The sequence below is a fragment of the Macaca thibetana genome, chromosome 4, assembly GCF_024542745.1.
Source record: "Macaca thibetana thibetana isolate TM-01 chromosome 4, ASM2454274v1, whole genome shotgun sequence".
NCBI lineage: Eukaryota > Metazoa > Chordata > Mammalia > Primates > Cercopithecidae > Macaca > Macaca thibetana.
In genome coordinates, this window is record NC_065581.1 from 79,386,992 (window position 1) to 79,414,926 (window position 27,935).

General features: G+C 37.4%; 1 protein-coding gene across 1 annotated transcript in view; it reads right to left on the bottom strand.

Moving 5' to 3' along the window:
• IBTK (inhibitor of Bruton tyrosine kinase) overlaps positions 1-27,935 on the bottom strand; it is a 79,278-nt gene that overhangs the window by 43,431 nt on the left and 7,912 nt on the right. The window contains exons 3-13 of the mRNA XM_050788110.1: positions 22,251-22,347; positions 19,875-19,999; positions 15,365-15,475; positions 13,640-13,810; positions 11,914-12,031; positions 11,291-11,471; positions 8,501-8,621; positions 5,887-6,064; positions 4,003-4,177; positions 1,852-2,454; positions 214-300 (exon numbers count right to left, since the gene is read on the bottom strand). Coding sequence (XP_050644067.1) covers positions 214-300; positions 1,852-2,454; positions 4,003-4,177; positions 5,887-6,064; positions 8,501-8,621; positions 11,291-11,471; positions 11,914-12,031; positions 13,640-13,810; positions 15,365-15,475; positions 19,875-19,999; positions 22,251-22,347 — 1,967 coding nt within the window. The remainder of the gene's footprint in view (positions 1-213; positions 301-1,851; positions 2,455-4,002; positions 4,178-5,886; positions 6,065-8,500; positions 8,622-11,290; positions 11,472-11,913; positions 12,032-13,639; positions 13,811-15,364; positions 15,476-19,874; positions 20,000-22,250; positions 22,348-27,935) is intronic.

A 27,935-nucleotide genomic window follows, 5' to 3' on the forward strand; every position in this document is an offset into this window, starting at 1 on the left:
GAAAGAAAAAACTCCTTTGATGTCTTTAGCAGTTAGTATTTTATCAATTTACTTCAACAGCTCCCCAACATTTCCAAAAATGCAGAATACTAGAAAAGGTAAGAGGGTATCTACCTATACATTTTGCTTCATATGTGGGTAAGCAGAGATCTATTTCCACACTTAAATGCCAAAATCTAGAGATGAAATGTTAATCTTCCTTTCCTTACTTACCATTTTTTCTGACTTAGCTTCAGTTTATTACCAGTTTTCTTGGCAATGACATTAATTTTTTCATTTTCAAATCTGACTCCATCTAACCTATCAAGGAGAGATAAAAATTAACAATTGATATATATAATTCCCTTACAAAAATAAACGTACAACAAAAAATCCAACAAATTAGCTTACACCTAAATATAATACTATATCCTAAAGTATCTCAACAAACCCCTACTCTGAGATAAAGAAGTATCATACTTTTTCTTCTATTTTAGTTAGAATTCAAAATAGATTAAATATTACTGACAAAAGACAATCAAAGCCATAGCACAAAGTTTTTCTTTTTCTTTTTTTTTTTTTTTTTTTTTTTTTGACAAGGAGTCTCGCGCTGTCGCGCAGGCTGGAGTGCAGTGGCCGGATCTCAGCTCACTGTGACCTCCGCCTCCCGGGTTCACGCCATTCTCCTGCCTCAGCCTCCCAAGTAGCTGGAACTACAGGCGCCCGCCACCTCGCCCGGCTAGTTTTTTGTATTTTTTAGTAGAGACGGGGTTTCACCGTATTAGCCAGGATGGTCTCGATCTCCTGACCTCGTGATTCGCCCGTTTCGGCCTCCCAAAGTGCTGGGATTACAGGCTTGAGCCACCGCGCCCGGCCTTTTTTTTTTTTTTTTGAGATGAAGTCTCGCTGTGTCACCCAGGCTGGAGTGCGGTGGTGTGATCTCAGCTCACTGCAACCACCACCTCCCAGGTTCACGTAAATCTCCTCCCTCAGCCTCCCCAGTAAGTGGGACAACAGGCATTTACCACCATGCGGGGCTAATTTTTGTAATTTTTTGTAGAGATGGGGTTTTGCCATGTCAGCCAGGCTGGTGTCAAACTCCTGACCTCAGGTGATCTGCCCACCTCAGCCTCCCAAAGTGCTGGGATTACAGGTGTGAGCCACCGCGCCCAGCCCCTTCATTACTTCTAAACAGAAAACATGATACACCCCCCTCCTCTGTTCCCACCCTACAACTAAGGTTTAACTGCCACAAGCAACATAAATACCTTAAAAAGAGAGAGAATTTCAAATAATCTGATTCATAATATGATACTATGGTATCAGGCAATTTAAATATGACAAAACCATACCAACAATATGAGATAAATATTATCTTTCCCATTTCTTATATTGAGAAACTGAGGTAAAAGAAAGAAAATTGTCCCAGCCAGGAATAATAAAGCTAAGAGACATGTATGTCTAACTTGAAAGACCTTTCCAGCATACCGCACTGCCTGCCACTCCAGATCCCTGTTACATACACAAACCAGAGTTCAAACCCACCAACAGCTTTCCCATACATTAATGTAATCCAACCAAACCAGAGTTCAAACCCAATAACAGCTTTCCCATCCATTAATGTAATCCAAGAAGTCCCAGAGATAGCTCTGCCAGCAAATGTAGGAAAGACACATCCATGTACCTCCCCCAAAAAAGGAGGGGTAGGGAGAAAGGGAGAGAGAGGAAGAGGAGAGAAAAGAGAAGGGGATGGAACAAGTGAGAGGTGACTGCGGGAGGGGAAAGAAAAGAAAAGCAAGGAAAAAAGGGTGGGAAATTTTTTAAAGGAGGACTGAATGACGTACAGGAACAGATATAAAGGAGAAATCATACCTACTACTCAAATTACTGAAGCCAAATTTCTTTGCAACAGTTTGCAACATTCTTACAGGATCATCTCCCCCAATATTTTTTCCTTTTTTACAAGATTTAGGTTTGCTCTTCTGCCTTTCACTAACTGTTTGAGCTTGATTACTTTTGTAAACTTCAAATGCAGACTTCTGGTTATCATCTTCATGGAAATTCACTTCATTCAAATGAGAATTCAGAGTTCCCTGATATTCTTCTGGGTTTTTGTTTAAGTGTATTCTTGGTTTGAAGCCATGAGTTAAAAAGTCACAAGTATCTGTGTATATAAATTGTAAAAGGTATTCAAACATGTCAGGATGAACCTTCTCTACCACAAAGAGATGGCACCCTGCAGAATCTTCATCTTTCCGGTAAATATCTGTAAATTCTGAAGTACTGCCATCTGAAAGAAACAATTTCTGAAAAAAATCAGAACGCACTGCCAAAATATATTTGTGTGCAGGGAAGAGTCTATTGCCAACTTGAAATGTCACATCATGAATGCTGTCCATTTCATCTGTTTCCCTCAACAGTTTGCCAAACTCTTCAAAAAAGGATGATGAGGACACAGCTGGAATTTCATAAAGGCTAGAAACAAGATAAAAACAAATTATGCTTCAAAAAAAATGAAGGAAATCCTTTTCCATACCTAGCCAATTTTCCTTTAAAATGCAATTTTTTAAACAGTATTTAGAAAATTTTAAATATGGCATTTCCTAAAATACAGGAATATTGCACAAAGCTCTAGATACTGTATCATCCTTTAATTTGTTTTCTATTCCTTTTTATATTTATATTCTATTCTTCTCTCAAATTAAAATGATAAGAACTTGGCCGGGCGCGGTGGCTCAAGCCTGTAATCCCAGCACTTTGGGAGGCCGAGACGGGTGGATCACGAGGTCAGGAGATCGAGACCATCCTGGCTAACACGGTGAGACCCCGTCTCTACTAAAAAATACAAAAAAAACTAGCCGGGCGTGGTGGCGGGCGCCTGTAGTCCCAGCTACTTGGGAGGCTGAGGCAGGAGAATGGCGTGGACCAGGGAGGCGGAGCTTGCAGTGAGCTGAGATCCGGCCACTGCACTCCAGCCTGGGCTACAGAGCAAGACTCCGTCTCAAAAAAAAAAAAAAAAAAAATGATAAGAACTAAGTTGTCTGTATCCCTGGTTCTTACAGTACTATGGGAATGCAATTACACTGTCCCAACCAACATTTCACCCTTCTCAGTAGGAAGACCAACCCTCCTGTGGTTTGCTTTGGATTGACAAGTTTCTCAGGAGATGAGACTTTCAACGCTAAAACTGGGGCAGGCCTGGGCAAACCAGGATGGATGATCACCCTACTTGCAGAATTTCCTCCCTCTTCAACAGTACCCTTGATGTTTATCTTAACCTGATACCTCTCTGCTAATGTGACTTAGGAGATTTGCACTGGGATTTACAGATGGCGCCACAACACTTCTTTTGCCAATTCTCATCATATTCAAGGGTCAGAAATTTTTGCAAACTGCCTAAGAAATATTTATAATACATTTTTCAGAATCTGAGAACCTAGGGTACATCATAAAGTATGAAAGACAAGTCAGGAGGGGTGCGGTGGCTCATACCTGTAATCCTAGCACTTTGGGAGGCCGAGGCTGGCAGATCACCTGAGGTCAGGTCGTCAAGACCAGCCTGGCCAACATGGCGAAACCCCATCTCTATTAAAAATACAAAAATTAAGTTGGGTTTGGTGGCAGGCAACTGTAATCCCAACTACTTGGGAGACTGAGGCAGGAGAATCGCTTCAATCTGAGAGGTAGAGGTTAGAGTGAGCCAAGATTGTGCCACTGCACTCTAGCCTGGGCAACAGAGCAAGACTCCGTCTTAAAAAAACTAAAAAAATAAACTTTGCGAGTGCATGTATAGATATTTTCAATATTTTCAATAAATGTCAGTTTACAAACTAAAGGAAATATTCATCACTCTGAGGATAACAAATTCTACCTCTGGATTACCCTGTAAACATGATTATGTCTAAGGTCTCTATAGGTCTTGGCAACAGCTCTTCAATTAAATTTGCACCAGGAGCTACTGAAAGCAAGAAAATTCAGTGATTGTTCCTTCTAAAAAGTGAAATTTAATATATACAAGTATACCTTGTTTTAGGATCTGACTGCAGGATTGCAAAGTTGCATCCACTTGGATCTGTGCTGACACTAACAGCTCTATGTGCAAAGGTAAGTTTCTCAAGTCGAATTCTTTCATACACACTATTTATATCAGAGACATAAGACACATCTGATGAGGAATTGTGAAGGTTTGATAAAATCTCTGTTAAAAAAAAAAACTACCATTAATCAAGGCTTTACTGAAACCACTAAAATGATTGAGAAGTAAATGGAATAGAAAAGCAGTTAGAAAACTATGGAAATCTTTTTCATATATATTCAGTGTTTTTGAAGAACTACATCCTCTCTTCAACACATTTTGCACTGAATATATTGGTTGTATTATATAGGAAATTTTTGGTGGATCGATTCTAAAATATCCATGATTCCATCTCTTTCAACAAACACATCTTCCATACTGCAAACCGAAGTTACCCTTCTAAAAAGCAAATCTAGTGTCATACTAGCTTTTAAAATTCTTCAACTTAAACTTCCTGTTGCCCAAAGGGAAAAAAATTCTCCAACTTGGATTAAAAATATACAAATCTAGTGTCTTCATAATCTGCTTGTTTATTTGCTTCCTGCCTTTCTCTTCCCCCTTTCTTGCATGTATTCAGAAAATATGTGAGTGACCAAACAGGGCTACTGTGGTATCATCAGTCTGGTGATACAGTAGTGAAGAAGACAGACATGTTCCTGCTCTCATAGAGTACACAATCTAGCAGGGAAGATAGACATTACACAAATTATTATATCATTGCAAGTAAAATCAAGGTTATGAAGGCAAAGGATACAGTGCTTCCACAAAGATACGAAATTTACATGAATGAAATGATTCTGGCTGTAGTGTGAAGAATGTTTAAGGTAAACAAAGAATAGATATAAAGAGGCCATTTAAGGAATTACTGTAAATCCAGGAAAAGAATTAAAAGATGATATAGACTAGGTTGTAGCAATGAATCTGTAAAAAAGTGGAAAGATATAAGAAACATTTGAGAAAGAGAACAAAACTTGATGACTGATTAATTCTAGCGTAAGGGAAATCTGAGTGTCAAAGATAATAATTTACTGAAATAGAAAACACTGAGAAGCAGAAGTTGGAGCATGAGATCATGAATTCAGTTTCAGATCACTAAATATGTCTGACACACTTCTAAAGACTTCCATACGTTGAACCTATGTTCTAGTTACTCTCACAAATTAATTCATTTTAGTCATATGGGGCTTTACTAATCTTCCTCTGATACTCAGTCATTCCAATTTCTATGCTCTCAAGAAACTTACTATGTGGATATTAACATTAGTCTCAGTGAACTGCAAGTATTTATATACATGTCTATTGCCCCTACAAGCCTATGAGTGCCTCAGAATAGAGGCCCATTTTATATATTTTTGCATCTTTAAAATTTTCCCCTATATCTGGCACATAGTAAATATATATTAAATGTTTACAGACTTGAATAATCTATAAAGAAATAAAAGAAATACAACTAAATCATTAAACTTTACGAAAGTCATTTCTCTGTGGCTTTATGATTTTGAAGAACACATTTATAATTTTCTGAGTAATTATAAACATTCTTGATTTGGTTTTGGCACACGATAACTGAGTTATTCATACAACAGGTGATTTAATGAGTGACTACAATGTGCCAGGAAATATGCCAAAGGCTAAGGATATAGAAGAATATTCATGGCCCTTGCCATCACTAACCTTACACTATAATTGGAAACAGGCATTAAAAAAACTAATCACAAAGATAAATACATAAAGGTAAAACCTAATAATACTTGTCAGTTGAACCTAATACTTGTCAAATTAAAGGATAATTAAAAGGTACTTTTACGTATCGTTCACATATATGAACTGACCTTTCTTTTCAGAACTCTTTCTTTTTTCTTCAAACCATCTCCCTCTAAATCCTTCTCCATCTTGCGTAACAAACAGAATTTCATTTTTATTTAAAGCAATATCAGAAATGAAGACCTGACGTGGATAGGCCCATCGACACTGCTTCATAGAACTGTTGACTGATCTCCAGCAAAACACCTAAAACAAAACCAAATCATATTGAAATATAAAGCAAGTAGCATTTGAATAACCAAAACCTTAAATCAAGATACCAAGAGACAATGCTGTTAAAATAAAAGCTCTCATTAGTATGTTTCAATGTTCATTCTTCCACAGAAAAGACAAATACTATAATAAAAATCAAGATGATTTTAAAGAAATATCTTTCAGAAAAGTATATTAAGCAAGCCTGAAGCATTAGAAATTATTTCAAAGGCACTCCTCTTAAGAAGTAGCAATTTCCAGTATTACTTGTTGGGGCAAACTGATCTGCTATAATGCTAAAGAAAAACAAAATCTTAAAGCTACAACTTACAAGTCAGGCTTCCTGTAGTACTATCTCTTTACAAGAAGAATGATCCCCCTATGAAAATCCAAACTTTACTCTCAAGAAAAAAGTAAATGTATGCATAACTCAATTATATAACTAAAACAAAATCTTAGAAAAATCATTACAGAATTCAATGGTTGTAAATGGTTCTGCAAACCTCAGAGTCCCTGAAAAGTAGCTCCAGGGAACTTGCTAAGGGACGGAGAATGATGAGAGATGGAGTATCAGGCTTCCCAATCCACAGTAGCAATTGTTTTATCTGTTTCATATACTGGTACTCCAAGCACACTTTCATTTGAAAAATTAGAAGTGCTAATTTTTAAAAGTTCAATTCCCTCATAATCAAGTTAAGAAAACTAGAACACAAAATGGTTATCTGACAAGGTCACTAAAAAGTTATTCACACAAAAAGAGTATACTGATTGACACTGATGCTTTTAGAGCTTGGTTTTCTTAGTGAGACTCTAGTTTGCAGGAAGTAAACACCCAGAAGTATAAGCTATATCCATTTTAAGTGATACACATCCCAAAATCAAATATAACTTTTTATACTCAACTATTTTACGTAACCCATTTGTTTCCTTCCACTAGTACAAATTGGAGCTCTAATTCCTTTTTTTCTTCAACTTTTAAGTTCAGGGGTACATGAGCAGGATGTGCAGGTTTGTTACATAGGTAAACGTGTGCCATGGTGGTTTGCTGCACAGAGCATCACATCACCCAAGTATTACGCCCTCCATCCAACAGCTATTCTTCCTGATGTAGAGCTCTAATATTTAAACCCAGTTACTACTATTAAAATCATCTTCATTCTCCATCCCTATAATGTATGCCTGTAACGACCCAGTAGGTGGAGTTTTATGATTAATTCCTCAATTTCTAAAATGTCAAACTTTACAGCACATTATAAACCTTGGAAAACATTATTTTAATTTTATAAGTAAAACCAGAAAGTTATCTGTGTTTTTCTACCCACACTGTGTGTTTTTCAGTATCATTAGTGTATAATATATACTTTTAAATATAATTTTTAAAATCTGTATTATTTAGAGATGGCTCCCACTCTCCCACCCTTCAAAAAAAATTTAGAGATGTATTTTATATAATATACAAATACATCAATTAAAGTATATATTTCGGAAAATTTTTTTAATATTTCAAATTAATAAATTTATTAGAGAAATGTACTGGTATGTTTGCATAAGGAACTAAAATTAGAACTTTTCATTTAAGAGATAAGAAATTCCTTACACACTAGTGATCTGAAAATCTTTCATATATAATGTGGATAGTTATAATGTATACACATATTATAATGCATACATTTGTATAAAATTAAATCTGGAACAAAATTTCCAACTATGCAACAAATGTATCATATTGCCTGATCTTTGCTTTTTTAAGAATAGTTATGTGAGGCCAGGCACAGTGGCTCACACCTGTAATCCCAGTAATCTGTGGGGCCGGGGAGGGTAGATCACTTGAGGCCAGGAGTTTGAGACCAGCCTGGCCAACATGGCAAAACCCCATCTCTACTAAAAATACAAAAACTAGCAAGGCATGGTGGCGCATGCTTGTAATCCCTGCTACTCAGGAGGCTGAGACATGAGGATCGCCTGAACCCAGGAGGTGGAGGTTGCAACGAGCCAAGATCATGACACTGCAATCTAGCCTGGCCAATAGAGCGAGACTGTCTCAAAAAAAAAAAAAAAAAAAAAAAAAAAAAAAATTTATAGTTACATTACATAGCTCATATTTATGCAATTCAGTATCATTTATCAGTATTCAGTGTAAATAACATCAAAATCTTTCATTTTAAGCACAATAAATAAATTTTTTGATTACAGTTTAACAAATCAGTATTGTGCAACATTAGATTAAATGTTGTCTGTCATACTATCTCTAAATTCCAGCTCCATACTAATTAGTAATGGATGCCTCAAATATACTTATTTTGGCACCCAGCAGTAATCATCAAAGTCAACAGGAATCGTCACTAACATAGCAATACATTTTCATGTTACCAGGTCTGCCATAGCTATCAACCGAGAGTAAGATTATACTTTTACATAATATATACTTACCCTTCCAGCTCCATCCATTGCAAGAATGCAAATTTGACTCCCATTTTCTTTCAAATGTTCAGGATCAACCTTGTATTCCATATGACCCCCAGACACAAGAACTTTCTTCAAGTTCAATTGTCTAGATTAAAAAAAAAAATTCTAGATTAATATGTTCTCTAAAATACACATGCCTAAACTTCAAGGAAGTTACTATTCAAACAATCTACAGGCAATTATTGTGAAAGGTGAAGTAAAATGATTTGGTCTTTGGTATCTCTAGTCTTCCATTCTGTAAATTTCCCCTACAAGGTGGCTGTTCCTTTCTATGGCAAGTCTTTTTCCCTCAAATGCCTTTACCCACACAAACACACACATTAAATGCCTGAAGTTCCACTTGCTAATTCAAACATTCACTCTGGAGTTTAAATAACTGGTATGGGCTGGGTGCAGTGACTCACGCCTATAATCCCAGCACTTTGGGAGGCCAAGGCCAGTGGATCATTTGAGGCCAGAAGTTCGAGACCAGTCTGGCCAACATGGTGAAACTCGAGCTCTACTAAGACACAAAAATCAGCCGGGCATGGTGATGCGCGCCTGTAGTCCCAGCTACTCGGGAGGCTGAGGCAGAAGAATCACTTGAACCAGGGAGGCAGAGGTTGCAGTGAGCAGAGATCACACCAGTGCACTCCAGCCTGGGTGACAGAGAGAGACTCTGTCTTAAAAAATTAATAAATAATAAACAAATAACTAGTATAGCTATAAGCTCCTAAGTGCATCTGTATTTTAACAGAAAAGACAAATTTTAAACCTCAAAATAGAAATGCTTAATTTCAAAAACGGCTAATCCTAAACAGATATGGCTACCATGAAAATCATCTGTACTGCTATTCAATAACTCATTCATTAGCTACACATTTCATTATATCTGCACATTTGATGTGCATAGCAATATATGAACTCTGCCTGCTGCTACTCCAACGACTGTTCTCCCTTTTAAAGGAAAAAGAAACTTTTCAAAATTACTATATTGTATAACTTAATCTGTAACAAAATAATTTACTTAATGTAAACTTGGATATAACATATTTATGTGATTTAATGTTATATAGGCAAGTTTTATAAATGTTAACTAAAAATACAACTTAATATCTTACATATCACCTCAAACTCAGGAAAAAATCTATTTACTCAGTTTTAAGAAACATATTCACATTTTCATGTTTATATAACTAAAATATAACCTAAAATTGAAGTCAAAAGTAACTTTCTGCCAGGTACAGTGGCTCACACCTGTAATCTCAGCATTTTGGGAGGCCAAGGTGAACGAATCATGTAAGGTCAGGAGTGCGAGACCAACCTGGCCAAAATGGCGAAACCCCATCTCTACTAAAAATACAAAAAAATTTGCTGGGCATGGCAGCAGGTGCCTGTAATCCCAGCTAATTGGGAGGCTGAGGCAGGAGAATCGCTTGAACCTGAGAGGTGGAGGTTACAGTGAGCGGAGATCATGTCACTATACTCCAGCCTGGGCAACAGAGCAAGACAATGTCTCAAAAAAAAAAAAAGGAACTGTTATACAAAGAAGGTAAGTTTTTACAAACTGATAGACATTTTCTGTTCATGAGTACCTTCATGGATGGTATCTGTTTTACATTATCAAAAGTATTTTGTTGCATTTAAATTTAAATCCCTAATTGTTTTAAAAGTTAGACAGCTATTCTCTAGAAATCCTGTACACAACTGCTTCCACTAATTGAGCTATCCACTTCCAAGAATCATTTATATTTGCACGAAGACCTATTTCAGTACTTGTATTTATTTAAACTAATAATGTATATATTTATAATGAATTTCTCATAGTAAAACACTATATAAATGGTAAAATATTAGTCTGAAACCTGTCTATAAAAGTTGAATACTTTGGAATGACACAATAAATATGCACAGCAAAAAACTGTCAATAAATTATCAATTATAAAAGATTCAAAATGTATTAAAAATGTAGAATTCTGCACTTACATTACTGCACAATTGTTTTTAAGCACTGGTTCCTTAAATCATTCAAAATGAAATGACAGATGACACATTATGAGTATGGTTTATATGAAAAGACAGGGAATTCCAGTTGGTGCACCCACCCATACTAAAAACTTTATAAGGCTGGAAGCAGTGGCTCACACCTATAATCCCAGCACTTTGGGAGGCTAAGGCAGGAGGGACGCTTGAACCCAGGAGTTCAAGACTAGCCTGGGCCACACAGCGAGAACCTGCCTCAATTAAAAAGAAAAAAAAACACTTTATGATTCTCTGCTTTGACTTGTCAACCAACTGCTACTTTACTGCATTCCATTATAACATTTTTTAAATATATATATACTTATCAGTTATAAACACTGAGTCTGGTTAGAGGGCTCATGACATATGATTATATTTTAAAGACAAATACACGTATAATGTAAAAAAGGCTACAGAGAAACCAATGATAAGAGTGTCACAAATCAAGAATTAAGATTAATATATTTCTGTGCACTGAAAGCATAAAAAAAGAAAAAACATATATCTCATATATAACTACATATTAAACATAATTCAGAAATACCACTTTACAACTTACACAGAAATTTTATATATATTCACTAGATCCATGCCAAAAGACAAAAATGAAAGACAAAAATTCCTGATGTTTCTCCTCATTCAATATTTTCCATTTGACATTTATAGAACATAGCCTAAAGCTGACACTCAGATATTTGCTGGAAGAGTTGAATTATTATTAAAGTTATGTTTCTTTCACAGAAATACACATACTTAGAAGCCATCTTCTTACACTGATAGTCTGCAAGTAAGTAAATATCTCCCCTTGTGGTAACACAGACTGTAGCTCCATCACTTGCAGCAACCAAAGACAGAGCGATGTCTTTCTGGTGAAGGGCAGAGACCTGACGAGGAGCAGTTACACACTTTTCTCCATTGGGATCTAGCAAACAACCTAAAAAATGATACAAATAAGCAAATCACAAAATAGCTCTTTTAAGCTATTTGGCCAAGCACAGTGTCTCATGACTATAATCTCAGCACTTTGGGAGGCCAAGGTAGGCAGATCGCTTGAGCCCTGGAGCTCGAGACCAGCCTGTGCAACATGATGAAACCCCTTCTCTACAAAAAAATAGCCCAGCATGGTGATAAGGGCCTGTGGTCCCAGCTACTTGGGAGGCTGAGATGGGAGGATAGTTTGAGCCCAGGAGGCCAAGGCTTCAGTGAGCCGTGATCGCACCCTGAACTCCAGCTGGGATGACAGAGTGAGACTTTGTCTCAAACAAACAAAAAAAGTCACTCATAATCTCATTCTAATCAATAAAAATTAAAAAGAAAAGATAATTTTTTAAAGAGTCCAATTTAATTTCCAGATATTGTCATCAAGGATTTCTTACCCAGTTGTCCACCATTTAGTCCCATAGTGTAAACAGCTTCTCTAGTCCATAGGACTGTATGAAACCTGCCTGCTGCAACGCCAATGATTGTCCTTCCTTTCAGATATTTTGCCTGTATCTATTCAAAGACAAATAAAACTGCAATTTACTATGTATCTATGACCTACTACAATTTTTTAAAGATCCAGCAGACCAGCAAATATATGGTATACTTGCTGTTAGTGGCCCACCCCTCAAGTGCAAATGGCAGTTGTCACTAATAGATCTCAGCACTCATACTAAGACCTGAATCCTTCTCAGAACACAAAACAGGGCCGGGCGCGGTGGCTCAAGCCTGTAATCCCAGCACTTTGGGAGGCCGAGACGGGCGGATCACGAGGTCGGGAGATCGAGACCATCCTGGCTAACACGGTGAAACCCCGTCTCTACTAAAAAAATACAAAAAACTAGCCGGGCGAGGTGGCGGGCGCCTGTAGTCCCAGCTACTCAGGAGGCTGAGACAGGAGAATGGCGTGAACCCGGGAGGCGGAGCTTGCAGTGAGCTGAGATCCGGCCACTGCACTCCAGCCTGGGCGGCAGAGCGAGACTCCGTCTCAAAAAAAAAAAAAAAAAACACAAAACATTGTGACGCAGCCACTTTCAGTCAGCAGTTTTAACATACAGAAAATTGGCATGGTATAAGAATCAAATTATTAAACTTTTAGCTATTTTTCTTTTTCTAACAAGCAATATGCAAAACAGCCAGTCTCATTCTTAATAGAAAACAGTACTTTTAAATTAGATATTTCCACGGTCTCTCAACAGTGGCATTATTGACATTTGGGGCTAGATGATTTTTTTGTCATGAGATTGTCCTGTGCACTACTGTGCACCTTCTGGAGATGGCTGTACACATGAGAGTAAAACAGTAGAATAAAGAATACTGGTTTTTGAACCCATGTCCCCTAACATCAACTTGTCACATGTGATATCTATGCAGAGGCAGATTTAATGAAGCAAATAAAACTTATGTCTCTGGGTTCCTCACTTGCCTGAACCCATTTGGTATTGATAAATTTCATATTTTTTCTTAAGGAGGGCCTAAAAGTGTTTAATTTTCAAACCCAAAATATCTGGACCTCCCTTTGCTTATGAATACTTAAAAGATGCAGTTTGGTGGCTAATCTCCCAAATGCAGAATTTCCCAAGTGCTTTCTTTCTTCCTCCAAACAAATGCTAATACGTACTATGTTTAATTTCTCCCGTTAAAAATAAAGACAACAGGCTTGGTGCGGTGGCTCACGCCTGTAATCCCAGCATTTTGGGAGGCTGAGGCGGGCAGATCACCTGAGGTCAGGAGTTTAAGACCAGCCTGGTCAACATGACAAAACCCTGTCTCTACTAAAAATACAAAAAAATAAAATAAAAATTAGCCAGGCACAGTGGTGTGTGCCTGTAATCCCAGCTACTCAGAAGGCTGAGGCAAGACAATCGCTTGAACCCGAGGGGCAGAGGTTGCAGTCAGCCAAGATCATGCCACTATACTCCAGCCTGGGCAACAGAGCAAGACTCTGTCTCAAACAAAATAATAATAATAATAATAAATAATAAAGACAATATATACCACTGAAGATAAAGCTAAATAACAGAAATAAAATAAGTTGCTCTGTCAATAACCTACATTTTTTTGTCCATATAGGTTTTATTGCAAATGTAAAAGCTTATTATTTAAAGGAGTAAAGCTTACCTGTCTGGGTACATTACAACTGGAAGGTGGAGGAATAATTCCCAATTGATGAAAAATGTTTAGACCAAATGTATAAACACATCCATCTTCAGTTAACACAACAGTATGATCCTCAGCAGCTGCCACTTGGGAACAACTATGACCATTCAGTCCTTCCACAAGCCGAGGGACCTACAAAATAAAATGAACTTTAGTACACTACATTAACCATTTATACAGATATGCAAGTAGAATTTGATGATGCTACATCTAAAATGACATGAAATGACATGACTGATACATGGCTGTATCAATCATAGGTAAATTCTACATTTCAGCAAAGGGTAGATGAGTTAAAAGAATATGGTTGTAAGTTTATCAGCAAAATACAAAAGCCCAGTAAGACATTTCAGTGAAATAATTCAATTCAACAAATGATTTTTGAGCCTTTACCATACACCAAGTGCAAATTTGTTTGGTATGAATAAAGGGAACTCACCAAAGTATACACTGGTACATTGAAAAAAACAAAAATACAGAATCAATGCTTCCCTTCAGGGAGTAACCAAACATATAGTATCATATTCCTTTGGAGTCATTTAAATGTCCTGAGTTCAAATCTTACTTCTGTCACTACCTATTTGATCTCAACCAAATGTCTTAACCTCTCTGTACCTCATTTTCTTCATCTGAAAACAGTAATCAGTCAATAAATGATTGCTATTACTAGTATCATCATCATGCATAAAATGAAGACAATACTTGTGCCTCACAGGGCTGTTGTGAGGCTTAGGTAATAATTATATATGAAAAGCACAAACAATACTTAGAACAAAATAAACCCTCAAAAATGGAAGCTATTATCATTATAGCTTTCCCCTTTTTTAAAGCACCATTTAATAGATAAGTATACCAGAAGTCGCCACATAAAAAAAAACTTAAAATAACCTAGTGAACCAATTTTCTGATAGGTAATGTACTAGGTCTCTTCTAATTAGCACTAAGTTTCAGTAGCATTAATATCAATTTTGTGACTATATAATGAAAATACTGGCTCAGTTTTTAGACCACAGAAATCTTAATGAAAAGTTAAAAACAAAAACCAGAACTACTTCAGGAAAAGTGTTTTACAATTAGTATGCCTTCTTTTTGTTGTTGTTGTTGTTGTTTGTTTGTTTTGAGATGGAGTTTAGCTCTTGTTGCCCAGGCTGGAGTGCAATGGTGGGATCTCGGCTTACCACAACCTGTGCCTCCCAGGTTCAAGCAATCCTCCTGCCTCAGCCTCCCGAGTAGCTGGGATTACAGGCATGTGCCACCACGTCCAGCTAATTTTGTATTATTAATAGAGACAGGGGTTCTCCATGTTGGTCAGGCTGGCCTCGAACTCCCGACCTCAGGTGATCTGCCTGCCTCGGCCTCCCAAAGTATTGGGATTACAGGCATGAGCCACTGCGCCTGGCCTAGTCTGCCTTCTTTTATTTCAACTGTAGAAACATTTTAAAGCTTATATACACTCCTGACTCGGTATTTGCTATAACCAAAGTATTACTTTTTTAATCCTTTTGCATTGTATGTAAACCCTTAATTTGAACGTGATATACCAGGAAACAGATTTTTTAAAATCTATTATCAATTGGTGTATTATTTCGTCCTTACAGTTGAAAAAAAAAACTTAGTTAACTGTTTCTTTCAGCTTATCAGCACTTTTCTAAAGTTACCTAAACAGTGTAATGACATTTCAATTACCAAGCATGTCTGTTCATCTCCATGTCCTAATCGCCCTCCAGGACCATGACCACAGGTATAAACCTGCCCTTTCTGAGAGAGAAACACGGAGTGAAATTTACAAAGCACCACCTAAGGGAAAACAAGGGAATATTAGTAAACATCTCTGAATAAAATATATTTTATGAAAAAGAAATAGAATATTGTTAATTATTTAAACAGGATAATGGATACAACGGGAATTCATAAGATTTAAATTTTCACATTTTAAGTTTTCTGTAATAAAAATAAAAGATATATATGCTTTGTTTTAAAATTATGTCTGAAAACATTGACATGAAAAAACAGAACAAAGAAAGAATTAAGCATGTTACCCACAGAAGAGATTACTCAAAGGAAAATATAATTTTAAATCTTCAATTCCAAAACTTAGTAGCCAATTGTTTTCCAATTTCATGAAATATCAAATAGAAAGAAATGAGCAGAGTGCAACAGGAAGTATAAAGATTACCGAATAGTGATATATGGTATTAATAAAAATAACAGAAACATCTTCAGAGTGTTTTTAAAAAGCAATAATGCCATTTATACATAGTGTGGGGGGCACGATGTCCTTTACCTTATCTCTAGTTTTATCAACACATCTTTAATATTATACATTTATAATTATTTTAATAAATAATTTTATATTTATTTTCAAGTTTTTCTCTTTCCTTTCTCACTTCCTTTTTCCTTATCTGCCTCAATCTCAGTACCCTCCCTTGCCCCTGATACACAGACTTACCATTCACATACTACAGAAGACAAAGACACTGAAACAGTTGAACTGCTTCAGCAGAACACAATACAGGAAATGATCAGCAGTTTTAAATATATATATATTTACATATCTAACCCCGGGCCACATTTTGCTATTTTCCAAGCTCTGATATTCATTATACTCGCTTTACCTTAATAATATTTTTTAAATCTTCTCATTTTTGAAAATTGTTTGCATTCATATTTCTTACAACATCTGCAAATATTTCTAACTTAGGATATAAAAAGATGAGTAAGAAATAAAGAAACCCTAAAATCATTTCCAGAAAGTCAAGGTGATTTGGAAAACAAAAAAATTATAAGCTAAACAAGCTCTAAATATTTACACATATCCTAGACCACTCGGAATTTTGTAAGCACAATATAGCTAGCAAAAAAAAAAAAAAAAAAAAAAAAAGTAATGCAAAGATTATTATCTGATTTAGCTGTACCACAAATACCTAAAAAGTTTAAAAATAAAATCCAAATTTGTATTTTAAATTTACAATTTGTCAGTGAAATTCATTTTATGAAATGAGAAAGAATACATTTCATTCAATTTTATATTCAATATTAGAATGCCATCCTACAGTTGCTGGCTTCTACTACTAAACAACAGTTACAATACTAGACAGTTTTAAGTCATCTAACTTTAAAATCCCAGAATTTTTTTTTTTTTTTTTTTTTTTTTTTTTTTGAGACAGAGTCTCACTCTGTCACCCAGGCTGGAGTACAGTGGCGCGATCTCGGCTCACTGCGATCTCCGCCTTCCAGGTTCACGCCATTCTCCTGCCTCAGCCTCCCGAGTAGCTGGGACTACAGGCGCCCACCACCACGCCTGGCTAATTTTCTGTATTTTTGATACAGATGGGGTTTCACTGTATTACCAGGATGATCTCGATCTCCTGACCTTGTGATCTGCACACCTCGGCCTCCCAAAGCGCTGGGATTACAGATGTGAACTAACGCGCCCGGTCTAATACCCCTGAATTTTTAAATGAGAACTGAGCATGGATTTTCACTTTAATTATCTGGAATATATAATACTAACATTAATAATCTCTATCTCATAGTAGTTAATTCATTTGGTACTGCATAATACAGAATCAGCCCCTTTTCAATAACTAATGGGGCTCTCTATATAACTGGTACTCAGTTAATATTCCCATACTTGCTTTCTCTTCCCTGACTGAAATTTATACTGATTTCTTTCCTCTCAAACCTATCCACTATGCTTGCTTCACCCTCATTCTGCGGTAAATAAAATCCCTTAGATCCTTAATACCTTCACAAAATACACCCATTGCCTTGCCTTACCTGAAATGTGGCTTTCTCTTTGAGTACACTAGTTCACTCACAACCCTCGCAAATGGAATATACTCAAATATTCCAAACTACATATTTCTTAGAATCAGACATTTCAATCACCCTCTGGTTTCCTAATGCCATCATGATTCCTTCACTTTTGTCTTTAAAATCCCTGCTCCGTAACGGTTCATGAAATAAAGGTATATCACGTACTGCCTCAGAAAAGGAAAAACAGGTGTCTTTCTTGTGCCACAATTCCAATCAATCATTAGTGGCTGCTAATGGTTGGATTACCATTTTAAGGAGGAGTCTGAGGACCCGCTCAAGCTCAGCATTAAAAAAATTTTTTGATTAGCATGTCTGCAAAAAGCTCTAGACTAGGTGTGAGCAGCTTGTATACTTGCTGCCCCTGCTCTGATTTCTCACCATCTTGCTCACCCCCCTCACATTCACTAAAGACTTGGACACCAAGCTTGATTCTTGCCCATTACAAGTCCTTTCATTATCTTAAGTTCCTTCCAGGTCTATGTAGATGACCCACTAGAATATTAGCTTTCATGATACCATTCTACTCCCTACTTCTCTAGCCACTTTTCATTCCTATATGGGCTTTTATTCCTGTTCTCTCAAAATTTAATATTCTCTAGAGTTTAAGAATTCTATTGCTTTTTTTGTTCAATTGGTGGTTGTGATACATTAGGTTGCGACTTTTAGTTTAAAAAACAGTGCTCTATGGAACCCTAAATATAGTGGTCATATAGTTTATCATGCAAACATTTTTGAGAATGAAAGAGGATACTAACAATTACACTAGGAAAATAATCATAAATCAGAACTGTCCTGGGCAAACTAGGGATATGTTGTCAAATAGCTCTAAAAACTGTCTAAGAATTCAATCTCAGGATATAAGCTAAGTGTTGTTATATATGTCATATATGAATAATAGGTGAAAGTTAGAAAGAGCCAGTACTATAGTGATAAAAACACTCCAAGCTCATATTCTGGATCAAAGAAGTTTTATGAACTTCAAAAAGGAGAAAGAATATAACTAGGAAGTTGTAGGAAATATAAGCTGAAACGGTAATTTAGGAAGACTGAAAAAGTTCTTACATTCCAAGTCACAGAGTTTGGACTTTACCCAAAGGTGATTTAGCTATAAAGACATAATTACCTCTTTTTTAAGACAAATAATTCTGGAGAAGAATATTATCGGGGTTGGAAATGAATGGAGCCAAAGAGTCAAATTAGGACACTGTTGTCACTGTCCAAAAAAAGGTTCATGAGACAGAGAAGAACTAAATAGACATGCTCTGAGGTATCATCTTCAGGATTTATAAATTGAGATTTATAGCATTAAAAATTGAATAGGGTAGTTTAGGAGTGGCAAAAATAACACTTTAGATATTCTAAATTTAAATATCTTGAAAGACACAGTACGACAAATAAAGTTCAAGAGAAAGACTGGGGCTAGAGATACACATACATACACAAGTATACACAATGTTATATAGAAAGATTTGTCAACAGTAGCTGTATCTAGGGAAGCAGAAGATATCATGCATTATAAGGATGTAAGGCCACAGACCAAATCTTTACAATTGTATCTATTAAAGTTTTACAATTACTTACATTTAAGAACTCAGGTTCACAAAAAGCATCCCTCGTGCCTAAAGCACCTGAGAGCAAATTTTTGAACTCCACACTTCCAAAACATTGCTTATCTGTCTCCGCAAGTGATGAAATTTTAGTTCTACTATCTACTATCCAATCTGAGAACTGAGACTTAGACATTTAATTATTTATTGCTTGTCAGTGAGAATATAAATAAACAGAATGACTGGCAGTTTACCAGACCATCAGTTATAAAACTCTATAGCCTTTCCAGACTGCTGTCATCCAACTTCACATCAGATTAAACATACTCTCTTCATGATAAATAGTTTGGAACCTAAAAACATTATTTTGTTACAGAAAAATGAAAGAAGTGTGTTGTTTTCTAAATTGAAATTATTTTGTTTTAATGCCACCAAAAAAAAAAAACTGTTGTTCACTTATCAAAAATAACACTGAGCTTCAACAACAAATTCACTTGAGAAACAGCTTACAGAATTCTAATGTTCGTTAAATAGAAAAGCTAGAAAATCAAGAGCAGCTCTACCCTCTTAAACTACTATCTGTATAACATTTTCTAATTTCTAACACTAATTGCACAAATATCTTATATTTTAGGGTATTTTACAAAGTCTAAATATAGTTAAGGCTAACAATATCTAAAATAAAATTAGTAAAGTTCTATTGATTGATTACAACATTAAAATGTTACCGTACCTTAAACAAAGTTATGTAATTCACATGAAAAGCTGAACAATCAAATACAAAAGTTCTTTCTCATCTCTAAAAGTATGCAGATTGTACTTCAAAATACCTGCTTGATATAAATCCCACTCCTGGAGAAGAGATCCACCAACTCTGGATGATGTTTGCTATTCTGGCTTCCATGACCCAGGGTAAAATTTGTATTATCGCCCCAAGTATAAACATCTGTAGGATCTAAAATAAAAATTAGTTTTTATACTTTTTTATATTTTAAAACAAATATAAGAACTAATTTAACTACAATATTTGAAAGATGCCAACACTCTTTTGTGAAGGAATCTATTAATATAATATTAGGTAATTCTAGAAATAGAAAATCCAAATCATAGTACAGGCCTGTCTCAATGCAAGCAATCAAACATTTGTTCCTTGCTTCTTTTCTTTTCTTTTAAACAATTGAGACAAGGTCTGACTATGTTGCCCAGGCTGGTCTTCACTTCCCGGGCTCAAGTGATCCTTCCACCTCGGCCCCACAAAGTGCTAGGATTACAGGCATGAGCCACTCTGCCCAGGCTGTTCCTTGTTTCTTTAGCAGCTAAAGTTTAACTGCCAAATGAGTAAAATACCACCGGTCATATCTGCTTAGTTTCCATGAAAATAATATATAGACCTATATCAAATGTAAGATATTATTAATCCATGCAGACAAAGGTTCTAAACGTAGCAAATGTGGTTTTATTGTTTGTACAGGAACACTAATTTTCAATACTTTGTTTTTCATAGACACAAAATCAAAATAGTGATTAGGGTAAAGCCCATTAAACTGGAATAGAAATCACAGCTAAGTTCATGATATAAATCTTCATTTTTATTTTAGAAGATGAATAAAGTCCTAGAATGGAATTATCACTGTTACCTGCAACACAGCATCCAGGGTAGAAATGAAAATACAGAATGTGTCCTTACTCAGCTTGCTCACTAGTTAAATGCAAACTATACACTGCCCCAGTTAAATCTTTTCTTTTCTGCCAATTCCCACTTCCAAATCTAAAAGTGCAAACAAACTGGAGGGATAAGTGAATCTGAGAATGTGCGAATAAAAGAATAATTGGGGCTGGGCACGGTGGCATACGCCTGTAATCCCAGCACTTTGAGAGGCCAAGGCAGGAGGATCACTTGAGTCCAGGAGTTCCAGGTCACCCCAGTGAACATGGCAAAACCTCATCTCTATAAAACAAAAATATAAAAATTGGCCACATGCAGTGGCTCATGCCTGTAATCCCAGCACTTTGGGAGGCCAAGGCAGGCGGATCACCTGAGGTCAGGAGTTCGAGACCAACCTGACCAACATGAAGAAACTGCATCTCTACTAAAAATACAAAATTAGCCGGGTGTGGTGGTACATGCCTGTAATCCCAGCTACTCGGGAGGCTGAGAGAGGAGAATCTCTCAGCTTGAACCTGGGGAGGCAGAAGTTGCAGCGAGCCAAGATCGCACCATTGCACTCCAGCCTGTGCAACAAGAGCGAAACTCTATCTCCAAAAAAAAAAAAAATTAACTGAGCATGACGGCATGGGTCTGTATTCCTAGCTACTTGGAGGGCTGAAGCGAGAGGATCGCTTAAGCTCAGAAGGCTGAAGCTGCAATAAGCCGTGTTCATGCCACTGCACTCCAGCCTGACTGACAAAGCGAGACCCTATCTCAACAACAACCACAAAAATAATGATAATTTCCAGAGACCCTATCTTAACAACAACAAAAGGAAGAACAATTTCCATTCCTTTTTCCTTCTACCTCAATGCTGATGTTACTTTCTGAATATATATCAATTACTTTACAGTAGTTACGATTGTAACAGTCCTCCCATTTTAGATTGTACTTTTATAGACATAAATATGGATTCAAATTTTAAAATGCAAAATGTGTTCTGAATATCAAACAAAAAACATCCAACATATATCAAAGTAAAATTTCTTTGCAGATAACCACACACAAATAAATTTCCCGACTACTTTAAGAAGAATAAAATTTCATTAAAATTTTCTAAGCTAAGCTGCACCTTAATGGAATACATTTGTGAATTTTTTTTTTTTTTTTTGAGACGAAATCTAGCTCTATCACCCAGGCTGGAGTGCAGTGGTGAGATCTCAACTCACCGGTTCAAGCGATTCTTCCTGCTTCTCAGCCTCTCAAGTAGCTTGGATTACCTGCCACAGCGCCCGGCTAATTTTTGTATTTTTAGTAAAGACGGCGTTGTACCATGTTGGTCAGGCTCGAACTCCTGACCTCAAGTGATTCGCCTGCCTCAGCCTACCAAATTACTGGGATTACAGGTGTCAGCCACAGCGCCCAGCCCATTTGTGAAATTTTCTTACCAGTATTCTCGAACTCCTGACCTCAAGTGATCCGCCTACCTCAGCCTACCAAACTGCCAGGATTACAGGTGTGAGCCACAGCACCCAACCCATTTGTGAAATTTTCTTACCAGTATTCTTGAATACTACATGACTTGGTCTATCCTTCATTACAAGATCCAAAGCTGACAAGCCTTCTTTATCTTGAATATACAGACTAACACCATGCTAAAACAAACAAACAAAAAAATACATAAATATATATATATAAAATCAATTACCTATAATCAGTAACTTTCTTTTTTTTTTTTTGAGAAAGAGTTTCGCTCTTGTTGCCCAGGCTGGAGTGGTGCAATGGCACGATCTTGGCTCACTGCAACCTCCACCTCCCAGGTTCAAGCGATTCTCCTGCCTCAGCCTCCTAAGTAGCTGGGATTACAGGCATCTGCCACCATGCCCGTCTAATTTTGTATTTTTAGTAGAGACAGGGTTTCTCCATGTTGGTCAGGATGGTCTCAACCTTCTGACCTCAGGTGATCCACCCGCCTTGGCCTCCCAGAGTGCTGGGATTACAGGTGTGAGCCACCACGCCTGGCCATCTTCCTATTCTTATATACCAAAAAGTCAGATAATCAATCCCATAAATACACTGAAAAAAAAATTTAATAACTTATCTCTCATATTCACACACATTTTTCTCTCACATACTGCAGAGAATAATTAAGAAAAATCACATATCCAACTCTTGCTGGAATAAGGAAGGACCAGAACATGTGAAGAAATACAAAATTAACACTTTAAATAAAAATTAACTACAAGTGAACTTTTTTTTTTTTGCGACGGAGTCCCACCTTGTCACCCAGGCTGGATTGCAATGGCACGATCTCAGCTCACTGCAACCTCCGCCTCCCGGGTTCAAACGATTCTTCTGACTCAGCCTCCCAAGTAGCTGGGATTACAGGGATTACAGGTGCCCGCCACCACGCCCAGCTAAATTTTGTATTTTTAGTAGAGATGGGGTTTTACCATGTTGGCCAGGCTGGCCTCAAACTCCTGACCTCGTGATCAGCCCGCCTCAGCCTCCTAAAGTGCTGGGATTACAGGTGTGAGCCACCGCTCCCGGCCATGTGAACATTTTTGATGGTAAAGCAGGTCTGATACCACTTTAATACCCCATAAATGCATTGTCCCTACAAGTCCCTACCTCTGGGTTTGTGTCTGTGTGGGACTACATGTGAACATAAACATTTAACTCTTCTTGTGTTTGAGGAGCCATACTCTCCCGGGCGCGGTAGCTCATGACTATAACCCCAGCACTTTGGGAGGTGGGCAGATTGTCTGAGATCAGGAGTTCAACATCAGCCTGGCCAACATGGTGAAACCCCATCTCTAGTAAAAATACAAAAATTAGCCAAGTGTGGTGGTGCATGCCTATAATCCCAGCTACTTGGGAGACTGAGGCATGAGAATCACTTGAACCCAGGACACAGAGGTTGCAGTGAGCCAAGATCACACCATTGCACTCCAGCGTGGGCAACAAGAGCAAAACTTCATCTCAAAAAAAAAAAAAAAAAAAAAACTATCTGGGGAAGGAGAGACATAAAATTTCAAATCAGTTTATTATATTTAGCTTATACTTACTCTATTTTAGTTTGAGGAATTTTTTGTTATTTATTATTTGACAGTTAATTCTTTATGACCTGTTTATTCTGTGAGGTATCTGATATCCCTTCAATATCTTTTGTTTATGTTACCATAGTTGGTTCCAATTGCATGTAAAAATAATTCGAATATACCAATATTTATCAAGCATTTTCCTATTTGTTCATTAATTTTTTTTGCTTTTTGTTTTTGAGACGGAGTCTAGTTCTGTTGCCCAAGCTGAAGTGCAGTGGTGTGATCTCGGCTCACTGCAACCTCCATCTCCTGGGTTCAAGCAATTCTCCTGCCTCAGCCTTCCCAGTAGCTGGGATTACAGGTATGTGCCACCACGCCCAGCTACTTTTATTATTTTTAGTAGAGATGAGGTTTTGCCATGTTGCCCAGGCTGGTCTCAAACTCCTGACCTCAGGTGATCTGCCCGCCTTGGCCTCTAAAAGTGCTGGAATTACGGATGTGAGCCACTGTGCCCGGCCATTGTTCATTAATTTAATTGCTTGGTTTTGGTTTATCTCCCCCTAGTAGAATAAAAACTTAAAGAAGGGATTCTGTCTTGTTCACTGCAATATCCCTAGCACCTGGATTACTGCCTGGCACATATCAGGCACTCAAAAAATATTTATTGCAAATACCTCACCGATGGTATATTATTTAATACATATAACCTATGATTCTGTTAAGTCTTCTATTTACCAATGGGAAACATTAAAGCAAGTTCTTTCAGCATAGTAAGTAAAGCACCAGTATAAAAGAGCAATGGTTTAGCAACAACAGATACAGCAGAACTTCACAAGCATAAACAGTCTTTACCAGTCATGCATCCTGTCATGGAATCAAGAAGCCCCAAAAAACCTGCATGAGATAATCTGTCTCCATTCCAGCTTTTTGTAGGCAACAAGTTTCTGCTAAGGTTTTATATCTTTGGCAATAAGAAACTGACAATTTACTGTGCAATTTAGAAATGTTATAGCTGTAAAGTTTTATCAAATGCAAATTCACTTAAAATGTGTGTGGTTTCTTCCTGATAATCCATAATACCTGAAGTGCTACAGCTGGCATCAGAGATGGAACTGACATGAAGACACCTATCACTGCACCCCTTCCAATTAAAGAAGTGTTGGAAGGTCAAAGGAAAAAAATATGCTGAACAAAAGCAGACAGCCTACCAACATGAGAATGCTGAAGGGTCAATACAGGATTTAGGGGAAAACCATCAGTGGAATACATCCACTGTTACATATCTATCACTGATCAGCAGGGCTCTGACGCCAACAAGACAGTCAAGCTAAGGGCAAGGTGGCAAAGGCACAATTTCCAGGCTTCTATTAGCCAAGGTGGTTAGAGTGATTGAGGATTTCAATGGGGCAATAAAATCCCACAGGAAGGAAAGGACCAAAATTCAGTACATACCATAACTACTTCAAACTGTAGCCCTAAATGCTAACACCTAAATGGCAACCCCTAGGATGGCAGGAAACCAAACCCAGGGACCTTCTCAAGCTCAACAGGGTTGGCAGTCATCCAACTTTCCAGTAGAAACTGAAAAAAAAACCCAAGGTTTTACAGTTGGAAAAGGGTAAGAATGGAGCTGACAGATGCTTTAACTCTTACTAACCTAGGTTTCCCTATAATGACAATACGGAAATTAAACAGATACCCCAAGGTTTCAGATATAAGAGGAATCAGTTCTACCATTAACAAACTTAAAAACGCTTTTCTTCATGGAGAGTCCCTGGGGAAAAAAAAAATAAGGAAAGGGCTATTATTATTCTCTTTTTATAGACAAAACTGAAGTTCAAGATTTAATAACGTGTCCACGATGATTCAGTAAGAAGTAGTAGTAGCAGTAGTAGTAGTAGATCAGTAGGGAGTTTAACTCCAAAAAAGAATATTTTACTATTAGTATATAATTAAAAATTATTCTGATCAGTAAATGTTACTACATAAAAGCCACTATAGAAATATTTTTTAAGTCAAAATTAAATGAAGACACTGAAGATAAGTTTCTGAATTTGACCAGAAGTTCCTTAAGGCCCAGAAATGTTTTTTTCTTTTCCAGGTCCTCCGCAAACATGACAAAAAAATTGTTAAATTTAAGGCCGGACACGGTAGCTCACGCCCCTGCACTTTGGGAGGCCGAGGCAGGTGAATCACTTGAGATCAGGAGTTCAAGACCAGCCTGGCCAACATGGGAAAACCCCGTCTCTACTAAAAATACAAAAATAAGGTGGACATAGTGGCACGTGCCTGTAATCCCAGGTACTGGGAAGGCTCGGGCAAGAGAATCACTTGAACCTGGGAGGTGGAGGTTGCAGTGAGCTGAGATCACTCACACCACTGCACTCCAGCCTGGGTGACAAAGCGGGATTCCGTCTCAAAAAAAAAAAAAAAAAAATTGTTAAATTTAAAACTTATGACTTCTTACAGTGAGTTTCTAATTTGCATTCATTAGTGAAATGACATTGGAGTGCATCTCAAAATACTTTATTATTTGCCTAGTCAGTACAACACACCTAATCTACTATAAAGAAAATTTTAAAAAAATTAAGCAATTTTAAAGACTAGTGTTTTTTCTTTTTTTTTGTTTTGAGACGGAGCCTTGCTCAGATGCCCAAGCTGAAGTGCAGTGGTGCGATCTCAGCTCAAAACAACCGCCACCTCCCAGGCTCAAGTGATTCTCCTGCCTCAGCCTCCCAAGTAGCTAGGATTACAGGCATGTGCCACCACACCCAGCTAATAATGTTTGTATTTTTAGAAGAGACAGGGCTTCACCATGTTGGCCAGGATGGTCTTGAACTTTTGACCTCAGGTGATCCACCCACCTTGGCCTCCCAGAGTGCTGGGATTACAGGTGTGAGTCACCTTGCCTGGCTATCAATTTCTCTTTTTGAGACAGTCTCACTCTGTCGCCTAGGCTGGAGTGCAGTGACACAATCTTGGCAAACGGTAACCTCTGCCTCCTGGGCTCAACCGATTCTCATGCCTCAGCCTCCCAAGTAGCTAAGACTACAAGCACACGCCACTACACCTGGCTAATTTTTGTATTTTTAGTAGAGATAGGGTTTTATTACGTTGGCCAGGCTTGTCTCGAACTCATAACCTCAAGTGATCGACCCACCTCAGCCTCCCAAAGTGCTAGGATTACAGCATGAGCCACCACACCTGGCCTCATCAGTTTCTTTAGAACTTACAAACACCATATGCTAACTAAACAAGAAATGAAACATACTACTCAAAAATACAATTCCTAAATAATGTTCAACAACTAGTGCCCTTTTAAAGTTAATAATATAGTTATTTAAGAATAAACCATTTTAAAATACTAAAAGATATTGTTACGAAAATATAAAATGGGATGCCATTAGACTGGGGCAGCTCTAGCACTTTAAGTTCATCTGTAAGTAAACAGAAAACCAGTAAACAGTAAAATGAAACTAGAGTCTTTACTAATCAGAAACTACCAACTAACCTCTAACTAAGGTCTTTCCAATCTAACCAATTAAATATATTTCCTTTGTCTTTCTTCTTCATCGGCCTATGAAAGCTCACTGCTCAGGCTGCAGCACAGCTCTCTGAGCCTCTTCTCGTTCTGAACGCTGCCTGATTCATAAATCATTCTTTGCTCAAATAAATTTTGCTTATTTAATGTAAAGCATTTCCTTTAATAATGTATAATACTCATCAAATGATGTATAGAATTTAGTTCAAAATGATATGAGATGTACGAATAACATAAAATTGGCCAACAGTTCATTATATATAGTAAGCTTTGATAAATGTTTAAAATTTTACATCATAAAAAAGTTAAGTAAAAGGATATATGGAGTTTTAATTCCAAAGATCAGTTACAGTAGTAAGCGATAGCAAACAAGTAAGAAAAAAGGCAAATCGGCCGGGCGCGGTGGCTCAAGCCTGTAATCCCAGCACTTTGGGAGGCCGAGGCGGGTGGATCACGAGGTCAGGAGATCGAGACCATCCTGGCTAACATGGTGAAACCCCGTCTCTACTAAAAATACAAAAAACTAGCCGGGCGTGGTGGCGGGCGCCTGTAGTCCCAGCTACTCGGAGGCTGAGGCGGGAGAATGGCGTGAACCCAGGAGGTGGAGCTTGCAGTGAGCCAAGATTGCGCCACTGCACTCCAGCCTGGGCGACAGAGC